Source organism: Lissotriton helveticus, chromosome 2_1 (assembly GCF_964261635.1).
Source record: "Lissotriton helveticus chromosome 2_1, aLisHel1.1, whole genome shotgun sequence".
Lineage (NCBI taxonomy): Eukaryota > Metazoa > Chordata > Amphibia > Caudata > Salamandridae > Lissotriton > Lissotriton helveticus.
Genome location: NC_136059.1, coordinates 123,788,047 through 123,805,373, shown reverse-complemented (window position 1 = coordinate 123,805,373; position 17,327 = coordinate 123,788,047). Strand labels below are relative to the sequence as shown.

The 17,327-nt window shown below is 48.3% G+C and overlaps 1 protein-coding gene and 1 long non-coding RNA gene across 3 annotated transcripts in view; one reads left to right on the top strand and one right to left on the bottom strand.

The window, feature by feature from the left end:
- Positions 1 to 17,327, top strand: part of LOC144817784 (uncharacterized) — a 417,790-nt gene that overhangs the window by 32,481 nt on the left and 367,982 nt on the right. The window lies entirely within an intron of this gene.
- LOC144817783 (uncharacterized) overlaps positions 1 to 17,327 on the bottom strand; it is a 109,034-nt gene that overhangs the window by 35,614 nt on the left and 56,093 nt on the right. The window contains exon 4 of one of the 2 annotated variants that reach the window (XM_078674597.1): positions 11,702 to 11,882. The exons of the other annotated variant lie outside the window; for it this stretch is intronic. Within the exon in view, the coding sequence (XP_078530723.1) occupies positions 11,702 to 11,882 (181 nt within the window). The remainder of the gene's footprint in view (positions 1 to 11,701; positions 11,883 to 17,327) is intronic. 2 annotated transcript variants of the gene reach the window in all.

The following is a 17,327-nucleotide window of genomic DNA, read 5'->3' as shown; positions in this document are numbered from 1 at the left end:
CGGGTTATTTGCTGTAGAAATGTGCTTTACCCTCCCACACATGAACATAGAGATTCTTCCATCTGGCCAAGAATACCAACCTTGGGAGCAGAATTCAGCGGCATGGCAAGAATAAGAGCTCTTTTGTCCCAAAAAGAGGTGGCCTTGAGCTCGGCCCGTGAAACTTTCGTGCTTCACATTGCTAACACACGTGCAGAAGTTCAGGCTCTATTAAATACTGATTTGCCTTTGCATTTCGGAGCAATGGTTCGTACTATCTTTAACGCATCCTCCACAAAGGGCCTATCACATTTTTTTAAAGTTGTTAGCAGTGGTCTCGTGACTTCCTTTGAGAAAATTTTTGGAGTCATCCCTGCTTTCTTCCATTCAATCTTTTCATCCTTGTTTGGAGGGTTCCCGTTTTTACTTGCACTAGCGGCTGGCGCTCTGGTGGTTTTCTGTCTTTTTAAATATGGATGCCCATCCTGTGCAAGACCACGCGCAACTGCTGCTGACGCGGTTCCGCAATCGCATGCTTGAATATTATGGCACACTGCCGTTGGCGACTTTGAGCACGGCATTTGGATTATCTTTTCGATTCTCCTATTTCACCTGTGTCCAACCTGTTTTTCACTGCCTAACCTGTGATTTCCAGTGGGCCATTGATTTGTGTCTCTGCGGACCGGTTTCTCCTGACGTCGATTTTAATCAACTGATGAGTCCTATCATTGCTCACGAGTTGGTTTGTTCTGACGAGAGGATTATGGCCTTAGCAGTGGCGCATGGACTAATTGGTCCCTGGGATGTGTTGTCGGCAGCACGGAATTTGTTGGAACTGAGTTTTCTTGAAAACCCACCGAGCTGTCCTCTGATGGTTATAGAGGATCCGGTGCTGGAAGAACACGTATGTTCCTTTCATCTTTTAAATTGGATGGCTGAACTGTTTTCGGATGAGGGCAGTGACTTCCTATTGGAGGCTGTTGCTACTTACTTTTCATATACAGTTTTGTCATAGACACTGCTTCGGATTGACGTGCTGATTAATAGCTTTCATTGATTTTATTGACTTATTTGTCAAGAACTTTTTGTTTTCGTCAGCCTATTGGCTTGAGCCACGTTATATTTTTGGGCTATTTTTTAGCATTACTTTTTAAAGTTTGGTTTCGACTCATGCTCGTTTACTGTTGAGTTCTGCTCTCATGTGATGGCACTTCTGTTATCATATTTAGTCCGTTCTCGGATCATGGGGGGGTGTCATATAGCTCCTGTATATCCTTATATCGTGTTAAGTTAGCATAGGTGCATTTGGGGTTTAAACGGCATTTTTCTTTCTTGCAACTTCTGCACACGACACTTAATTGTTGACTTAGCTTTCAACCTAGTAGTTTGCCGTGGTTTATGTGAGAATAATATGTTATTGCTCTGATATCAGCTTTGCTTAATAAACTATGTCTGCACGAAGAGTGCTGAAGTTTCAGGAACAACACGATATGGAATTGTTATGAGGTCTGATCTCCACGCCTTCATAGTCATAACACAAGTGCAGCCTTTGCCAACTCTGGCTTCAGGCGGGATTGATATTGCTTTGCACGAGGCACATAGAACACACTTGATGCGGTGCACATGCAGAGAGAGCTGGTGTATGCTGATGTGATTCCTTCATGCTAGGACACTAAGGTATGGGCCCGCCCTAAAACAACCCAAAGAGACCTTCTTAACTAATAATATAATATATGTGTTAGGGAGGGTGAGATATAAGTGTTGTTAACTCTTATTCATTACAGCATGTTAACATGCTGTCACCATTCGCTTTTTATGTCTTAGTAACTATGCTGATAATTTTGCTACTGATAACAAGTATACTTGTATTATCTAAGATACTGCGCCTGAGAAGACGGCATTAGTAAATAAACATTTCAAATGCACATGTGTCTTCTTTACTCCATGTTCTGGTTTGTAATGATAATATAACGAAAGAGTGTTCATGAGTCCCACGTACCCTGAGGTACTATAAGTTCATGTTCTGGTTTGTCTAAACATTGGGAGTTTGAGACGCCCAATGAGACACTGTAGCTAGCTCGGTAAGGGGTGAGGTGGTTGCTAAGGTGAGTTTTGGGACACCCTAATTCGCCGAGGTTCCACTCCTCTGTGCACAGTTCTGTGTGAGAACAGAAACCCTGCGACACTCCTATTACGCCAGATTATGTCGGGAATGTAAATCTCAATATATTTGTTCCAATGGGAATGTTAACATTCAATGCAACGTGCTAATGCTATTTTATTGGAGTATGTTTGTGTAATAAGCCTTGTCAGGCCTGTCTAGCGGCAATGTTCGCTTCTTAAGTTCTGTGTTTTATATTTAAAACTCAATAAAGAGACTTAAAAAAAAGGTATTCCCATGTTAGCCTATGGAACTAAAATGCTACAATGAGGAAAAACAAAAGTGGAAGTTTTTCCTTCACCAGGGCATATAAAACATCTTTTAAAATGTACGTGTTTATTTTTACATGGCACCTTACCCTGGAGGCACCTAGGATAGACCTCTTCATATTGAAAAAGTTGTTGTCAATATGAATAATGATTCATTCATATATAAAAATTAAAGCACATCTTTATTGACAAATTCACCCGTTGTGAACTCCACTGCAACCCCAAATCGAAAATACATAGTCAGGCAGGCTCTGTGACCTAGACCTGAGATTACTGATTGACCCTCGACCCTGTTCACAGGCCAGGTCGCTCCCCCACCATGTCAGGATCCCCCTTGCTGCCTCTGTGTTTCCTCCCCTGCGGCACTGCCCCCCGCGCCTGATTCGCTACCGCTTCCCCTCCCAGCTGATCCTCCCTTCCTCGTCGCCTTCATAATGGAGGCCGCCGCGCACCAAGGGAGCGACCCTCGACCCTGTTCACAGGCCAGGTCGCTCCCCCACTGCGTCAGCGTCCCCCTTGCTGCCTCTGTGTTTCCGCCATGTTTCTCGCCGTTTTTCCGGGCTTTCCTGCTCCCGCCGCTGCCTCCCCTGTGGCCCCGCCCCCCGCGCCTGATTCGCTCCCACTCTCCCTCCCAGCTTATCCTCCCTCCCTCGCCCCTTCATAATGAAGGCCGCTGCGCACTAAGGGAGCGACCCTCGACTCTGTTCACAAGCCAGGTCGCTCCCTCACCGCGTCAGTGTCCTCCTTGCTGCCTCTGTGTTTCCGCCTTGTTTCCCGCCGTTTTTCTGGGCTTTCCTGCTCCCGCCGCTGCCTCCCCTGCAGCCCGCCCCCCACGCCTGATTCTCTTCCGCTCCTCCTCCCAGCTGATCCTCCCTCCCTCTCCTCCTTCCTAATGGAGGCCGCTGCGCGGCCGCGTAGCTGGTGCGCCTAAGGCAAGCCCGTCTGCGTCCGTCCGCGCCTGGACTACGCCCAGCACCAGAACCCCTGGACCCCACGTTAACCACAAACCCAGACTCAGATACGACGCCAACTCCCTCCACGCACTCAACGCCGGCCAACACAACACCTGTTTCCAGGCCGCCCCGAAGCAGACCCACGGACCCTTCTCCTGCCACACCTGCAGCTTCACCTGCGACAAACCCACCAAACCTCCTAGAACTGGACCCAACCACCTCCGCTGCTTTCTGCTCAACACCCGCTCCGCACGCAAACACGCCGTCGAGCTCTGGGACCTGCTCGACACCTTCGCCCCAGACGTGGCCTTCCTCACCGAGACCTGGTGGAACAACTCCTCGGCACCCGATATCGCCATAGCCATCCCGAACGGCTACAAGATCACCCGTAGGGACCGTGCCAATGGAATCGGAGGAGGAATAGCCATCGTCTACAAGTCCACCCTCAAGGTCACCACCCACCCAGACGACACCCTCAACACCGCCGAACACCTGCACTTCCAGATCCACCCCGACCCCAACGACACCCTCTGAGGAACACTCATCTACAGACCCCCCGGACCCCGGGCTCAGTTCAGCGACTCCATCGCCAACCTCGCCAGAACCCACGCACTCGCCTCCATGGACTACATCCTCCTCCTAGGGGACCTGAATTTCCACCTCGAGAACAACAACAACGCCAACTCCGCCACTCTGATCGAAAACCTCGCCAACCTCGGCCTCAGACAACTCGTCACCGCACCCACCCACGCCGCAGGCCACACGCTGGACGCAGTCTTCTCCACAAGCACCCACATCACCTTCGACCACACCTCCGAACCCCACTGGACCGACCACCGCTGCATCCACTTCACCTTCAAAAAACCAACCACACACCATCGCACCCAAAAGCTGCTGCGCCGCTGCTGGAACAAAGTCACCGAAGACCAGCTGACCACCACCCTCGCCCACAACCCACCTATCAACCCCACCTGCCCTGACGCCGCAGCCCGCAACCTCAGACAGTGGATCGACGACTGCGCCAACACCCTCGCCACACTCAAGAGACCATCCCACAGCCACGCCAGCAGGAGAGCCACCTGGTTCACCGATAAGCTCCTGACCTCCAAACCCGCCTGCCGTAAGCTGAAGAAGAAATGGCTCCACAAATGAACGCCAGAAAACCACGCAGCCCACAAGGACGCCACCCGCAGACATCACCACCTCATTAGACTAGCCAAGAGATCCTCCTTCAAAGACCGCCTGAATAACAACGCACACGACAGCAAAGAGCTCTTCCGCATCGTGAAAGAACTCTCCAATCCCGACGCCAGCGCCAATGACATCCCGCCCTCACAAGAACTGTGCGACTCACTGGCCATCTTCTTCCACCGCAAGATCGCTGACATCCATGACAGCTTCAACTCCACGACCGCTCCAAAGATGCACGACTCCACCCCCCCCCCTCGATCACCAACAGCGCCAACCGCCTGACCTCCTGGGCCAACACCAACGACCACGAGACACGCAAGATCATGAACTCCATCCACTCAGGATCTCTGTCAGACCCATGCCCACGCCACGTATTCAACAAAGCAGACACGGCCATTGCACCCCAGCTACGGAAGGTCATCAACATCTCCTTCGAAAAAGCGATATTTCCGGAAAGCTGGAAGCACGCCGAAATCAACGCCCTCCTCAAAAAACCCAAGGTGGACCCCAAGGACCTTAAGAACTTCCGACCCATCTCCCTGCTCCCGTTCGCGGCAAAGGTCATCGAGAAGATCGTCAACATTCAACTGACCTGCCACCTCGAAGAAAACAACATCCTGGACCCGTCCCAATCCGGATTCAGACGAAACCACAGCACCGAAACAGCCCTCATCTCCACCACAGACGACATCAGACGCCAACTAGACAATGGCGAAACATCAGCCCTCATCCTCCTGGACCTGTCAGCCGCATTCGATACAGTCTGCCACCGCAACCTAAAATCAAATGCCTCCAAGAAGCCGGAATCCAAGAGAAGGCCCTCGACTTGACCACGTCCTTCCTCTCCGGCAGAACCCAAAGCGTCCGCCTCCCACCGAGATCATCTGCGGTGTCCCCCAGGGCTCATACCTCAGCCCGACACTGTTCAACATCTACATGGCCCCCCTCGCACAAGTGGCCCACCACCACAACCTCAACATCATCTCCTATGCCGACGACACCCAGCTCATCCTCTCCCTCACCAAGGACCCCCACACCGCCAAAACCAACATTCACAAGGGCATGAAGGCCATCGCCGACTGGCTGAGGAGTAGCCGTCTGAAACTGAACTCGGACAAGACGGAGGTCCTCATCCTCGGACCCACCCCCTCAGCCTGGGACGGCTCCTGGTGGCCGACCGCTCTAGGGACAGCACCGACACCAACCGACCACGCACCAACCTAGGATTCATCCTCGCCTCCTCCCTCTCCATGTCCAAGCAAGTCAACGCCATCTCCTCCTCCTGCTACAACACCCTACGCTTGCTCCGCCGGATCTACAAATGGATCTCAACCGAAACAAAAAGAACAGTGACACAGGCCCTCGTCAGCAGCAGACTGGACTACGGCAACGCACTCTACGCAGGAATCCCAGCCAAACGCCAGTGACGGCTACAACGCATCCAAAACGCCTCCGCCCGACTGATCGTCAACCCCCCCGCCGCAGCCACATCACCCCCCTCCTGAGAGACCTTCACTGGCTCCCCATCAACAAGAGGATCACCTTCAAGCTCCTCACCCACGCACACAAAGCACTCCACAACGCCAGACCAGCCTACCTGAACAGCAGACTCAACTTCTACACCCCCACCCGCGAGCTCCGCTCCGCCAGCCTCGCCCTCGCAGAGGTCCCCCACATCCAACGTATGACCACCGGTGGCAGATCCTTGTCTTACCTCGCATCCAAAAACTGGAACACCCTCCCAACTCACCTACGACAGACCCAAGACCTACTCGCCTTCAGAAGACTCCTCAAGACCTGGCTCTTCGAGCAGTAGTGGCACCCGCCCCCCACCCCTCAGCGCCTTGAGACCCCCACGGGTATGTAGCGTGCTTTACAAGTACCCCATATTGATTGATTGATTGATTGATTGACAGGTCACAGGTGGGGGTTTCACGTTGCTATCAAAACAAACGTATGAACAGGAAAACCCAGATCAATCCCACAGATAGGCACAGCAACACCACAATGTCCAGAGAGATTGGCCCCAATACAACACACATGGCCTGAGGGGTACATGCGCTCCTAAAACACCCTATAGTCAGATGTTACATAATGTTAGGCAGACAGCCAATCAGCGCACAGCACACACAGTACAAGGAATGATCACACCCTCCCCATGCCGGGCATCAGGACACGTTACCCACTGGACGCATTGTGTCCACGCAAGGTTGAGGCCCACCTGATTTCCTCATCGAATACATTACTTCATGGCTCCAAAGCTCTTAAAACTTGGTGTTTCATTAAAGCCTACCAGTAAGTTCCCTTCATTCGGATGACTCAGCCAGATATTGAGCTAGGCGCCTTGACGCCCACTGGGCTAAGTTGCGCGGTTATAAATCACAGTTCATTCATTCATTCATTCAAAGGCAACGTTTTACATTCCTCACCAAAGAAGGATCACAAGAACTATTTATGGCATTCACTGTATTGAATATAAACCAATATCGGACCAATTTTAAGTTGAGACTAAGCCTGGGCGGCCAGCTATGCTCCGTGCACGGAGTGCACGGAGTGCCGCCTCCTACGCATTTTGCGTAGCCGGCATAGCCAGGCGGCACTACGCGCGCTCCGCAGACGGAGCGTAGCCGGCCGCCACCGGCCTCCCTCCCGCCCTCCCTAAATACATAAATAAATGTATAAAAAGCTTTTTAAAACACTTACCTTGTCTGCCGCGTCCCCGGGGCTCCCTCTCGCCGTCCCGCGATGCGCGCCGCCATTTCAGATCCTCATGCGCGGGCGGCCGTGCATGCGCATTTCTCGTGAGGAATGCGCATGCGCGGCCGCCCGCGCATGCGCATTAGGATCCGATTCGGTGGCGGCGCAAACGGCGGGACGGCGAGAGGGAGCCCCGGGGGCCCGGCAGACAAGGTAAGTGTTTTTAAAAGCTTTTTATACATTTATTTATGTATTTAGGGAGGGCGGGAGGGAGGCGGGCGGCGCGGAGTGGGGCTACGCGGAGTGCACGGGTGGGCGTAGTTGTGCGCCCACTTCGCGTAGCTCCGCGGAGCCCCACCCTGCACACTACGCCCAGGGTTAGTTGAGACATTACTCAGACCCTATGCCTGTAACTGTGCTCCCGGCTGCACTGTTTAATTAAACAAACTGTTCATGTTCTGCTAAATGCCTATTGCTTCTTGTTTTTTCAAAGTGTTTCATGTTCAAGTAACAGACCCCAGTGGTGACGTATATGTAAAAATAAGGTAGTTTAATACTTTGGAAGTACTTTTAAATTCAAAGTTGAATATACATATAATTGTAGTTTAAAAGCAGCTTGCAAAGCAGGGCTGACTTTTAAAGTGACAGCAAGCAACACAACAGTGCATGCTGAAGTGCATTAAATCTGCTGGGCTTCTAAACCTACAAGCCCACCATATACATGCCATCTGTTAGCATTGTATGGTTTTGTTTTTACGTCATTCCGGGGGTCGGGGGATAGTGGGAGCCACTTACCGTGTGCTTGACTGGGCTTCTTGATTTTTAGCATTGAGGGTCACTCTCGCCCTGGTATGCCGCAGCTAGTGCAGTTTGGCAGAGAGTGTTGCGACATGCCATCGGGCCTGTGGCCTAACTTCCGGCTGCCTCACTTCCGGCCATAGACTGTGCTGTGTTTGTTAGCTGTCTAGTGCTACCAGCACACACACTATTTATTCAACATGTGGACATTAGTAAGTCTACGGCGCTGCACTGTGTGCCACTGTTGTTTTAAATATTTTATGCTGCCTGAATATACCTGATAAGAAGTACTAAAAGTGTGCTCTGCTAGCGTCGTGTGGGTTTGTTTTTACGTTGTTGTAGGGGTCGGAGGAAAGTGGGGGGGCACACTAACCGTGTGCTTGACTGGGGTTCTTGATTTTTAGCCTGAAGGTCACTCTCGCCCAGGTCCGCCGTGTCTGGTGCTGTTTGAGCAGAGGGCGCAGCGACGTGCCATTGAGCCTCAGGCCTCACTTTCGCCCACCTCATTTGAGACCCTAGAGTGTGTTGTGTTTGTTTAGCGTTCTAGTGCTTCCATCAAACACACTATTTATTCAATATGTTAAAGTGGTCGCGCAGCAGAGATTAGTACAGGGCTTAGAACAGTTGGTCCATACCTCCACACACATTAAAGGCCATATTTTAGACATTATTTTCGTTAACAGCACTCAAATAGAAGCATTACCACATGTGCCTATAGTTTGGACTGACCATTTGATTCTCTCATTTAGGATTGTAAATCCAAGAAAGGTCCCCTGCAATTTAGAAAAGCGACCAGAGCCCATAATGACCCAGAGATGGGCGCAACTCACCAAAGACGCGTTCAGGGACAATTTGGCTTACAGCGCACCGGAATTAAGGGCTGATACCCAGATTGCAGAGAAAGAAGTCTCTCAGTGGAATAAGGAGGTGGTGGACTCCTTAATATCTTTGAAACCATGTAGGAGTGCCCTACAAACTCCATCAGCAGAATGGTTTTCAGAGGAACTGGCAAAACAGAGAACTGAATGCAAATGCCTTGAACATTGCTGGAGGGTGAACTATAAAAACGACAATAAGCTGAAATATTTAGAAGCACTCAAGTTTTACCATCAACAAACTAGGAGAGCGCAAAGGGAGTTTTACATTGAGCAGATTGAAGCAACTAAAAACTCCTCTAAGAACGTTGTATGGTAAAACAACGTACTTCCCTGGAACGTGTAACCGCAGTACTGCCTGGTTCGGCAGACTACTAGAATAAAGTAGCTGGTTTCTTCTTGGGAAAGATAGAGAAAATACATGCTACCTTCCCTGATAGTAGCAGGAACTATAGCCTTGCTCCTGCTAAAAAAGAAATTCACTGGTTGAGGATTCGTTTATTTTTCACCCTCCTGTGGAAAGTGACGTTCTAAAACTTATGGAAGCAGTCAAATTCGGGTCTCCCCTAGATGCGATTCCCCCAAAGCTGTTACTGTGAGGGAAGGAAGCCATTGTACCAGTTCTTATCAACCTGCTGAAGATGTCCTTCAGTTCAAGGCAGGTTCCTAGCCAGTGTAAACATGCTATGGTGGTGCCAATGCTAAAGAAACCATCGCTAGACCCGGCACTCCCGGAAAGTTTTAGACCAGTAACTTTGCTTCCTTATTTTGCCAAAATTACTCAAAAACATCTTAACGTTTAATTGACTACCTTTATGGAAGAAAAGCAGATTCTCCACAAAACCCAATTGGGGTTCAGCGCACTTCACGACATGGAATCGGCCTTACTCCTGGCTTCTGAGGTTCTAAAAATAGCAGGCGATGAGGGAAGGGCGACGGCATTGATCTTGTTGGACCTGAGTGCGGCGTTTGATTCGGTCTCCCACGGCCTTCTGCAGCAACATCAGTGGGAGGCCGGTGTCAGAGGGGGCACATGGGAATGAATCAAGTATTTCTTACAGAATAGATCATTCCAGGTCCTACAACATCCTTTTAAGTCCAAGGTGTGTCCGCTGTCTCAAGGAGTAGCACAGGGCTCGGCCCTTAGTCTAACTTCATTTAATGTCTACCTGCGCCCTTTGGCAGACATTGTGCTGAAACATGGGGTGAAACTGATGTCATATGCTGATGACACTCAGTTGATTGTCACATTGGAAAAAAAGGAGGCTGAAGTTGCACCTAATTTGAAAGCCTGCCTCAGTGATCTTGCGAACTGGGTGAAGTTCAGCTGTTTGCAACTAAATACAGGAAAGAAGGAGGTGATGTGTTTGGCAAACAGCCATCTATATGGATACACTTGTGGTGGCCGGAGGAATTTGGCCCAACATCGACTCCCAAAGTTAGGATTAAAATGTGGGAATCTGGTTTGACAACACCCTATCATTTGCAGAGCAGATATCAGCTATGGCTAAAATATGCTTTGGCATTCTTAGATTGTTGCGCATAATATTAGATATACTGCCATTAGATGCAAAAAAGACCATTGTGCAAGCTCATGTCACGTACCACCTGGACTACTGCAACGTCCTCCATCAGGGGGTTATAAAAAGCAATTTGAACATCTTACGGAACGTCCAAAATGCAGCTGCCCGGGTGATATTGAACATCCCTAGGCGGGCGTCGGTGGGGGCTGCCTTGAGGGAACTGCACTGGCTTCCGGTACAGGCCAGAATTACCTTTAGGGCTTTGTGTTTCTGCCACAGGAATGTCAACAGGAAAGGGCTGAGGTACCTGTGCCCATTACTCACAGCGTATAGACCCACCTGGAACCTGTGATCTATGGGCACTGCTAAGTTGGTAGTACCTAAGGTCCGCAAGGCACGATCAGGAGGTAGATCCTTTAGTTTTATTGTGGCTGAGGTCTCAAATAACCTACCTATCAAACTAAGGATCCACCTATCTGAAACAATTTTTCGTAAAAAACTGAAGACCTGGTTCTTTCAAGCACCGCTGGGGACTGGTGTTAGCACTTACGCTACAGGGCTTTTTGCCTTCGGATTGGTGGGACCTTGGGGGGCGGGGTTTACGGGCTTGTGTTGTGGTCTGTGATGCCCTAGCACTAGGACACTTCGTTGGAGTAATCAGGCACTTTATAAGCTTAAAAATAATAATAATATTACTAGGGACTTAGAGGTAGGTTGTCAGTACCAATTGTGATTACACCTAATTAACATATACCTTTCAATCAGAGCACTGACCCTGGGTCTGGTTAGCAAAGCCCAGAGCACAGTCAGTCAGTTACCACCAGTATCAATCAAAAAGTGGGGGTGATCTGGACAAAAAGGATGACTTTTTCACATTTCCAAAAGATAAAGCTTAATGGAAAGGATGGATACTCATCAGAATTAGTGTTAATGAAGCAGTTTGTAAAGCTTTGAAGAGCTTTCAGGCTGACAGTCGCTACTAGGTGACTAACTAGGTTGTGAAACATATAATATACATATAATATTCTACATCCTAAGGAAATCTATGCTGCCTTCAGAAAGTAATGAAGAAGCCTTCCTGAAAGCTGTCTCTTTAACATGCGTTGTTAGTTCACAGAAGGAAACAAAGAGGTTTCTTTGACATAACATTTCACATTATGGCTCATAGAGTTGCAGTTGCTTGTACTTCTGATGTACAGTTATAGTTACCCAACCACATCCATGGATACAATAAAGTAAGCAGGTAAATCAGTACCTCAATTGTGTTGATGTCAGTGAGATTCCAAGTGTGTGATGTGGATGCGTTCACAGCTATGCGGACACTTGCTTCAGCAATACCAAGCAACTTAGCTGTAAAGGTGGTTTCAGCCTCAATTCCAATCTCAAATCCATGTTCGTGGGAAAACTGGGACTCAGCAGTCACTGTTTTATCGATTCTGAAATAAGCAGACACACACCACACTTAGAGCATGTTATAACAAGAGGCTTCAGATGAGCAATACATCAGCATGGAAGGGAACTTGAGGTCAGACCCAGCACCATCCAGCGCCTGAGCACATGTGTGAGGCTAAACTGGAGCCGGTGGTTACAGATGGGGCCATTCCATTTTGGGGATTGACACCTATTTTTCGTCATCAGACTCCAAACCAGAGAGAGGGAGAAAAACATAAAAAAGGGCCAAGAAGGAGGAAAACAGTGGCACACATAGAAAGCATGGATGAAAAAGAAGCCGCACAAGTGAGGTGAAAGGGCAGAGATGCTCTGGTAGTGGATTAGGAGGCATGAGGTGGATGAAGACTGGCTCTGGGGCTCTGAGGAAAGCTTTGGGCATTGGCACTTCTTTTACAGATTAAGTATTGCCAGGCAGAGACACATGGGGCTCGCCTGTCAGACCTTATTAGACATCACATAGTTCCTATAATGCCATGCACATTTGTTTATCCAGTCCTGCCAAGCGTCACGCAACAGGTGTGACACTCACGCATTTCAGTGCGGTGATCCGCATCACCGCACTGAATGCATTTGTCACGCATTTTTGCCACCTGTGCCAGCGCGCCAGCAGCTCCTGTGTGCCCGGGCTCTCTACACTTCTGAGAGTGCTGCTTTGCCCGACTAGTGTGCCTAAACAGAAACCTGACTACAGCTGAGCTCTCTGAGCTCGTGAGCGGCGCCGCCGCCGGCCACGCTACAATGTATCTCTCTGCTCAGCTCTGCCTGCTAGAGTCCGACGACTGTGTTGATGTTCACTACCCTGTTGCCCTGGAAACTAGAGAATAGCGATTTGTGCAGTCTGCAGGGGGGCCGGCCTGCGCCCGGCCTTCCCGCTCAGTCGATACTCTGAGTCATGGCTTGCTCTGCAGTCTAACAATGTAAAAAAATCTGGCTGTGGCTGCTGCCTGGAGACCCCGGGTGCGGAGCGGCATGCCCATCAGAGTTGTTGACGCGTTATAGCTCTCAGACATAGTGGCGCCGTGACCTCACGTCCGTCCTGAAAGGAAATGGAGTTGGAGAAGCTGCGCCATGGGCCGCCGGACTCGACGACTGGAGTGGAGTTGTGCTGTGTCGTTGGTCCGACGCCGTGCGGCCCCAGTGTCTGTCTCAGTCTGGCACGTGATGCAGCGCTGCTGCCTGCGCAGGAGGGCAACAACATATAATTAATATTAACCCGGCGTTTGGACCGGACGGGCCGCACAGCATCGACCTGAGACAGTGACTACACTAGTCACTAGTCTCTCAGACTGGTCTGTCTGGTCAGCATCATCTTGACCGGGCTTCCGGCATTATGTATTTCGGAGTGCACAAGTACGATGCCACAAAGGCTCTCTGTACCCTTCTCCAACAGCATTCACATTCATCTACAGACTGGACAGGCTGCGCATAGGACTGAACCATCACACAGTTTTACCCAGGAGGCGGTGAGAACCGTCTATTTCAGCTGTTTGTCAGGGTTTGCCCCTTGGTCAGGGCAGCGTGAAAGCAGAGACGTTCATCGTTTCCGGTCCACCCACGTGCAGCTCTTCCCACAATCTTCTCTTGAAAGCATTCTCAGCATAAAACTTAGAATCAAATAAGACAATATTTTGAAGGGAAGCATTTATGGTGTATCCAGAGGTCGGTACAGATTTACTATTCTTAGTTCCACAGTTATGTACTTCAAGGATACGCAGTATATATGTATCTTCAAGTGACTAAGATGTGGAGTTATATAGTAGTAAATATATGCATACATTTAAAACACTTTCAAAATCTTCTTAAAGCCGATATTCTGAATATGATTTGCATGAATCCCTTAGATCCAGCAACCAACTGCTACTAAATGTTCCTAAGATCACTAAAACCAGGTTGGGTGGTAGAGCCTTATCTGTCGTGGGTCCCAAATTGTGGAACTCGCTTCCGTTGTCATTAAGGCAATGTAATGACCACCGTCAATTCAGAAAACATTTAAAAACGTTTCTGTTTGGTTCATTTTAATGTTTTCTTGCTCACAGTACTTTAATTATCTGCTCCTTTTTCAGTTCTGTACCGGCAGTTACAGCGCGGAGATACTCCCTTGGGAGTTTATTCATAGCGCTATATAAGCCCATAAATAAATGAATAGTGACATTTAAAACAAGATGCTCTAGTAGTGCATTCAGCTGTCCCCAAGCTTTCCTGCCTTCTGTCCTGTTTCTTCATTTACACCGAGCTCCTTACTTACCCAAGTGCTGCATGAAGCTGGGGTACCCCAAATTCTGATCTTTAGAAGTGCATTGCTGAGATGGACAACAGCAGTACTTGGGATTCTCTCCATGCAGCTGCTTTGCTTATCTATGTTCCAGGACTGCGCCTTTTCTTTATAGGAGATATAACTACAATGTGCCACTATATGCACTGTGTGTTGTGGTTGTCTGCAAAACAGTACAAGTAGCCTATGGAGCTGTCTCTTAGCAGGTTAATGACTGGCCAGTGTGACCATAGTCACTCTAGCTCTCTAGAGCCTTGCTTAGAATTATGCTCACACCCGAGTGGGGCACCCAGGGCCAAATATCCTGGACACACGAAGGGGCTCATTTACAAGCCACTTGCACTGCCGGTGCGCCACATTTTATTTGATAAAAGTGATGCAGTGGTGGCGCAAGGGGCTTGTAAATAAGCCGCATGTAGCCTCATTTACAAGAGGCCTGTGCCGCCATTGTCAACGGTTTTTGGTGCTCCAGTGTCGCAGCATGATATCTACGAGGGTACCCAAAGTCACCCAGCGTGGCTTTTCATGGCCTCGTAGTTGTGCTGTAATGCAAAGCAGCGCAAGTCGCTGTGTTGCCTCACACTGTGTCAGGGAGGTGTGCCTTGGGCGTTGCGGTGGGTGTTCCCATGCAATGCCCATGGACTTTGATAAATTCCCAGATTTAGAGCATATCTCAAACCTGGGTATGCGTCAAAAGCCTATATGATCTGCAACACACATAGAAGGAGGAAAACACATTGATTGATTGTTTTTGTGCCGAATGGTGTCCATGCCTTCACAAATACAATATTCCTACAAAGCAGACTGGAAGGGTGCCTTCATTGGCACAAAGCACTCAATTGTGTGCCAGAGCTGAGGAAGAGGACAGGTATGTGCAGTACGTACATCTTAGACACAGCACTTTCCTGCTCTTCTCTTTTGACGCAGGGCAGAGCACCAAAAAGACTTGCGGCACTGCTATGAGTCAAAAACTTGTAAATGAGACCCTATGGCTTTTTTTAGGGTTTTTTTCAGGACATTTAGGAAAAAGTGTATATAATTGTGTTCACACTCAGCATAGGGCTGCAGGGACATCTGTCAATTTGTTGCGGAAGTCCTGCATTCTGTATTCACCAAACTCTAAATAACGTCCTTTATTTTATTTCATCATTATTCCCTTTCCTGTGATATAATCAGAATGTTCTGCTTTACCAACAGCCGTCCCTTGTGATATACTATCTACTAAGAGAATAGTGATAAGAGAGTCAGTGATCCCACAACCTGCCTGAACACAAAGCAATCAAGGAGACAGAATGAAGCTCTAAAAGAGAAGAATGAGGAATGACACAGGGGGCTCTGTTGCCCATTCCCATCTTTGGAGGATCATGAAAGAAATGGAGGTCGACCAAGCTATAATTACTTTCATAAGGCAGCTATACTCTAAGGCTGAAGCCTGGTTACGCTAAGGGCAACCGGGGGAGCGCACCAGATGGTTTGCAATTTCCAGGAAGGTCTGTCAAGGGTGCACTCTCGCCCCTTTCCTGTTCTCCCTATATTCAAATGGAGTAGAGTCTCAACTCCTAGAGTTAATTCTTCTATATGCAGATGATGCAGTGTTGATGGATCACATGGATAGGGCCTGCCGGAAACTGCTAGACAGGCAGGTAAACTACATGCAAAGTTTGGACTTAAAAACAAATGAGGCCAATTATTTTATTGTAGTTATTGGTCGAGAGGTTATGAACCCCCCTTCCTTTTTTATTTCTGACCACAAAGTAGTGCAGACTGAGCTGTTTTCAGTCTAAGGAGTGACCTTTGATCATAGATTATCTTGGACCAAAATGGTGTTGAACCGAGGGATGATGCTAGAAAAGAGGACTAATGCCATTCACTCGATTACTAAAAAGCTGGCCTCAGGCATTTAGATGTGGTCAAAAAAGTCTACGGGCCTAAATCAAGGTCAGTAGCTTCCTATGGTGCGTGAGTGTGGGGCAATGCTAATGAAAAGGTAATTCGAACAATTGAAAACTGTTTTAGAAAAAAAATTATGGGGCATATTATCAAGGGGGTTTATCTCCGCTTTTTTGGCTTTAAAAGCCAAGAAAGTGGAGATAAAATTACCTCCATATTACCTAGCTGTCGCTAACACCAGTTAGCGACAGCTAGTAGGAGATAGCGACCATCTTGGGCCCCACTTTGCATGTCAGTGATATTTATCACTAATGACATGCAAAGTGGGCGTGCCAAGATGTTAGCGACTGGAAACAGTCGCTAACATCGCTATCTCCTATTATCAACTTTTGGAGATATTCGCGCTAAGCGCGAATATCTCCAAAAGCTAACACCTGCCCTGAGCAGTTCTTAGCCATGTTATCCAATGGGAGGTGGATAACATGGCTAAGAGCATTATCTCGGTAATGCATGAATATCGCTGACTTTTCAGCGATATTCATGCATTGCGGCCGATTTTTATCGCATTTGCGATAAACCTTGGTAATACCAAGGTTTATCTGCGATAAAAATCGCCGCAGCTCAGCGGTAAATTTTTGTCTCTAACCAAGCAATAGCGATAATTATCGCTATTGCTTGGTAATATGCCCCTATGTCTTCCTATTTGTTGCTCCAATTTTAAACTTACATTACGAGCTAAACATCCCCTACATCACTGTTAACATCACACAACAAATCATTATGGACTGTTTGTCGCTACAACATGTACAGAATATAATGTGGTTAGCGTATGTTAAAAATACTCTTTATTCCTTGGACCTAGGGAGTCTCTTTCATACCCCAGAAAAATAGTTGTCCATCTTGAAAAAAGACATAAGAGTCCGCTTTTTAAAATTCACGAAGGAAGCCAGACTTACTGCCCAGAACTTCAAACCTATGGTTTGTGAGTATCTTGAGGGCCCAATGCCGGGTGAGGGGATTCCATACTATTCGGATCTTGTAACAAACCCTCATCACAGATTTATTTTATTACGGTTTTGCCTTAACCTCATTTCATGCATGTTGGGCTTTCTTACTGGCATTTACTCTTAAGAGAACTCCTGTGCTGCCCATGTGATAGCTCCTTGACCCAATCCGATTTGCACATTTTCTTTTTCTGCAGACTTTATTGTGAGCATCGCAAGATATTTTAATTCCAATTAAGCGCAAATATAATTTTTGTCAATGT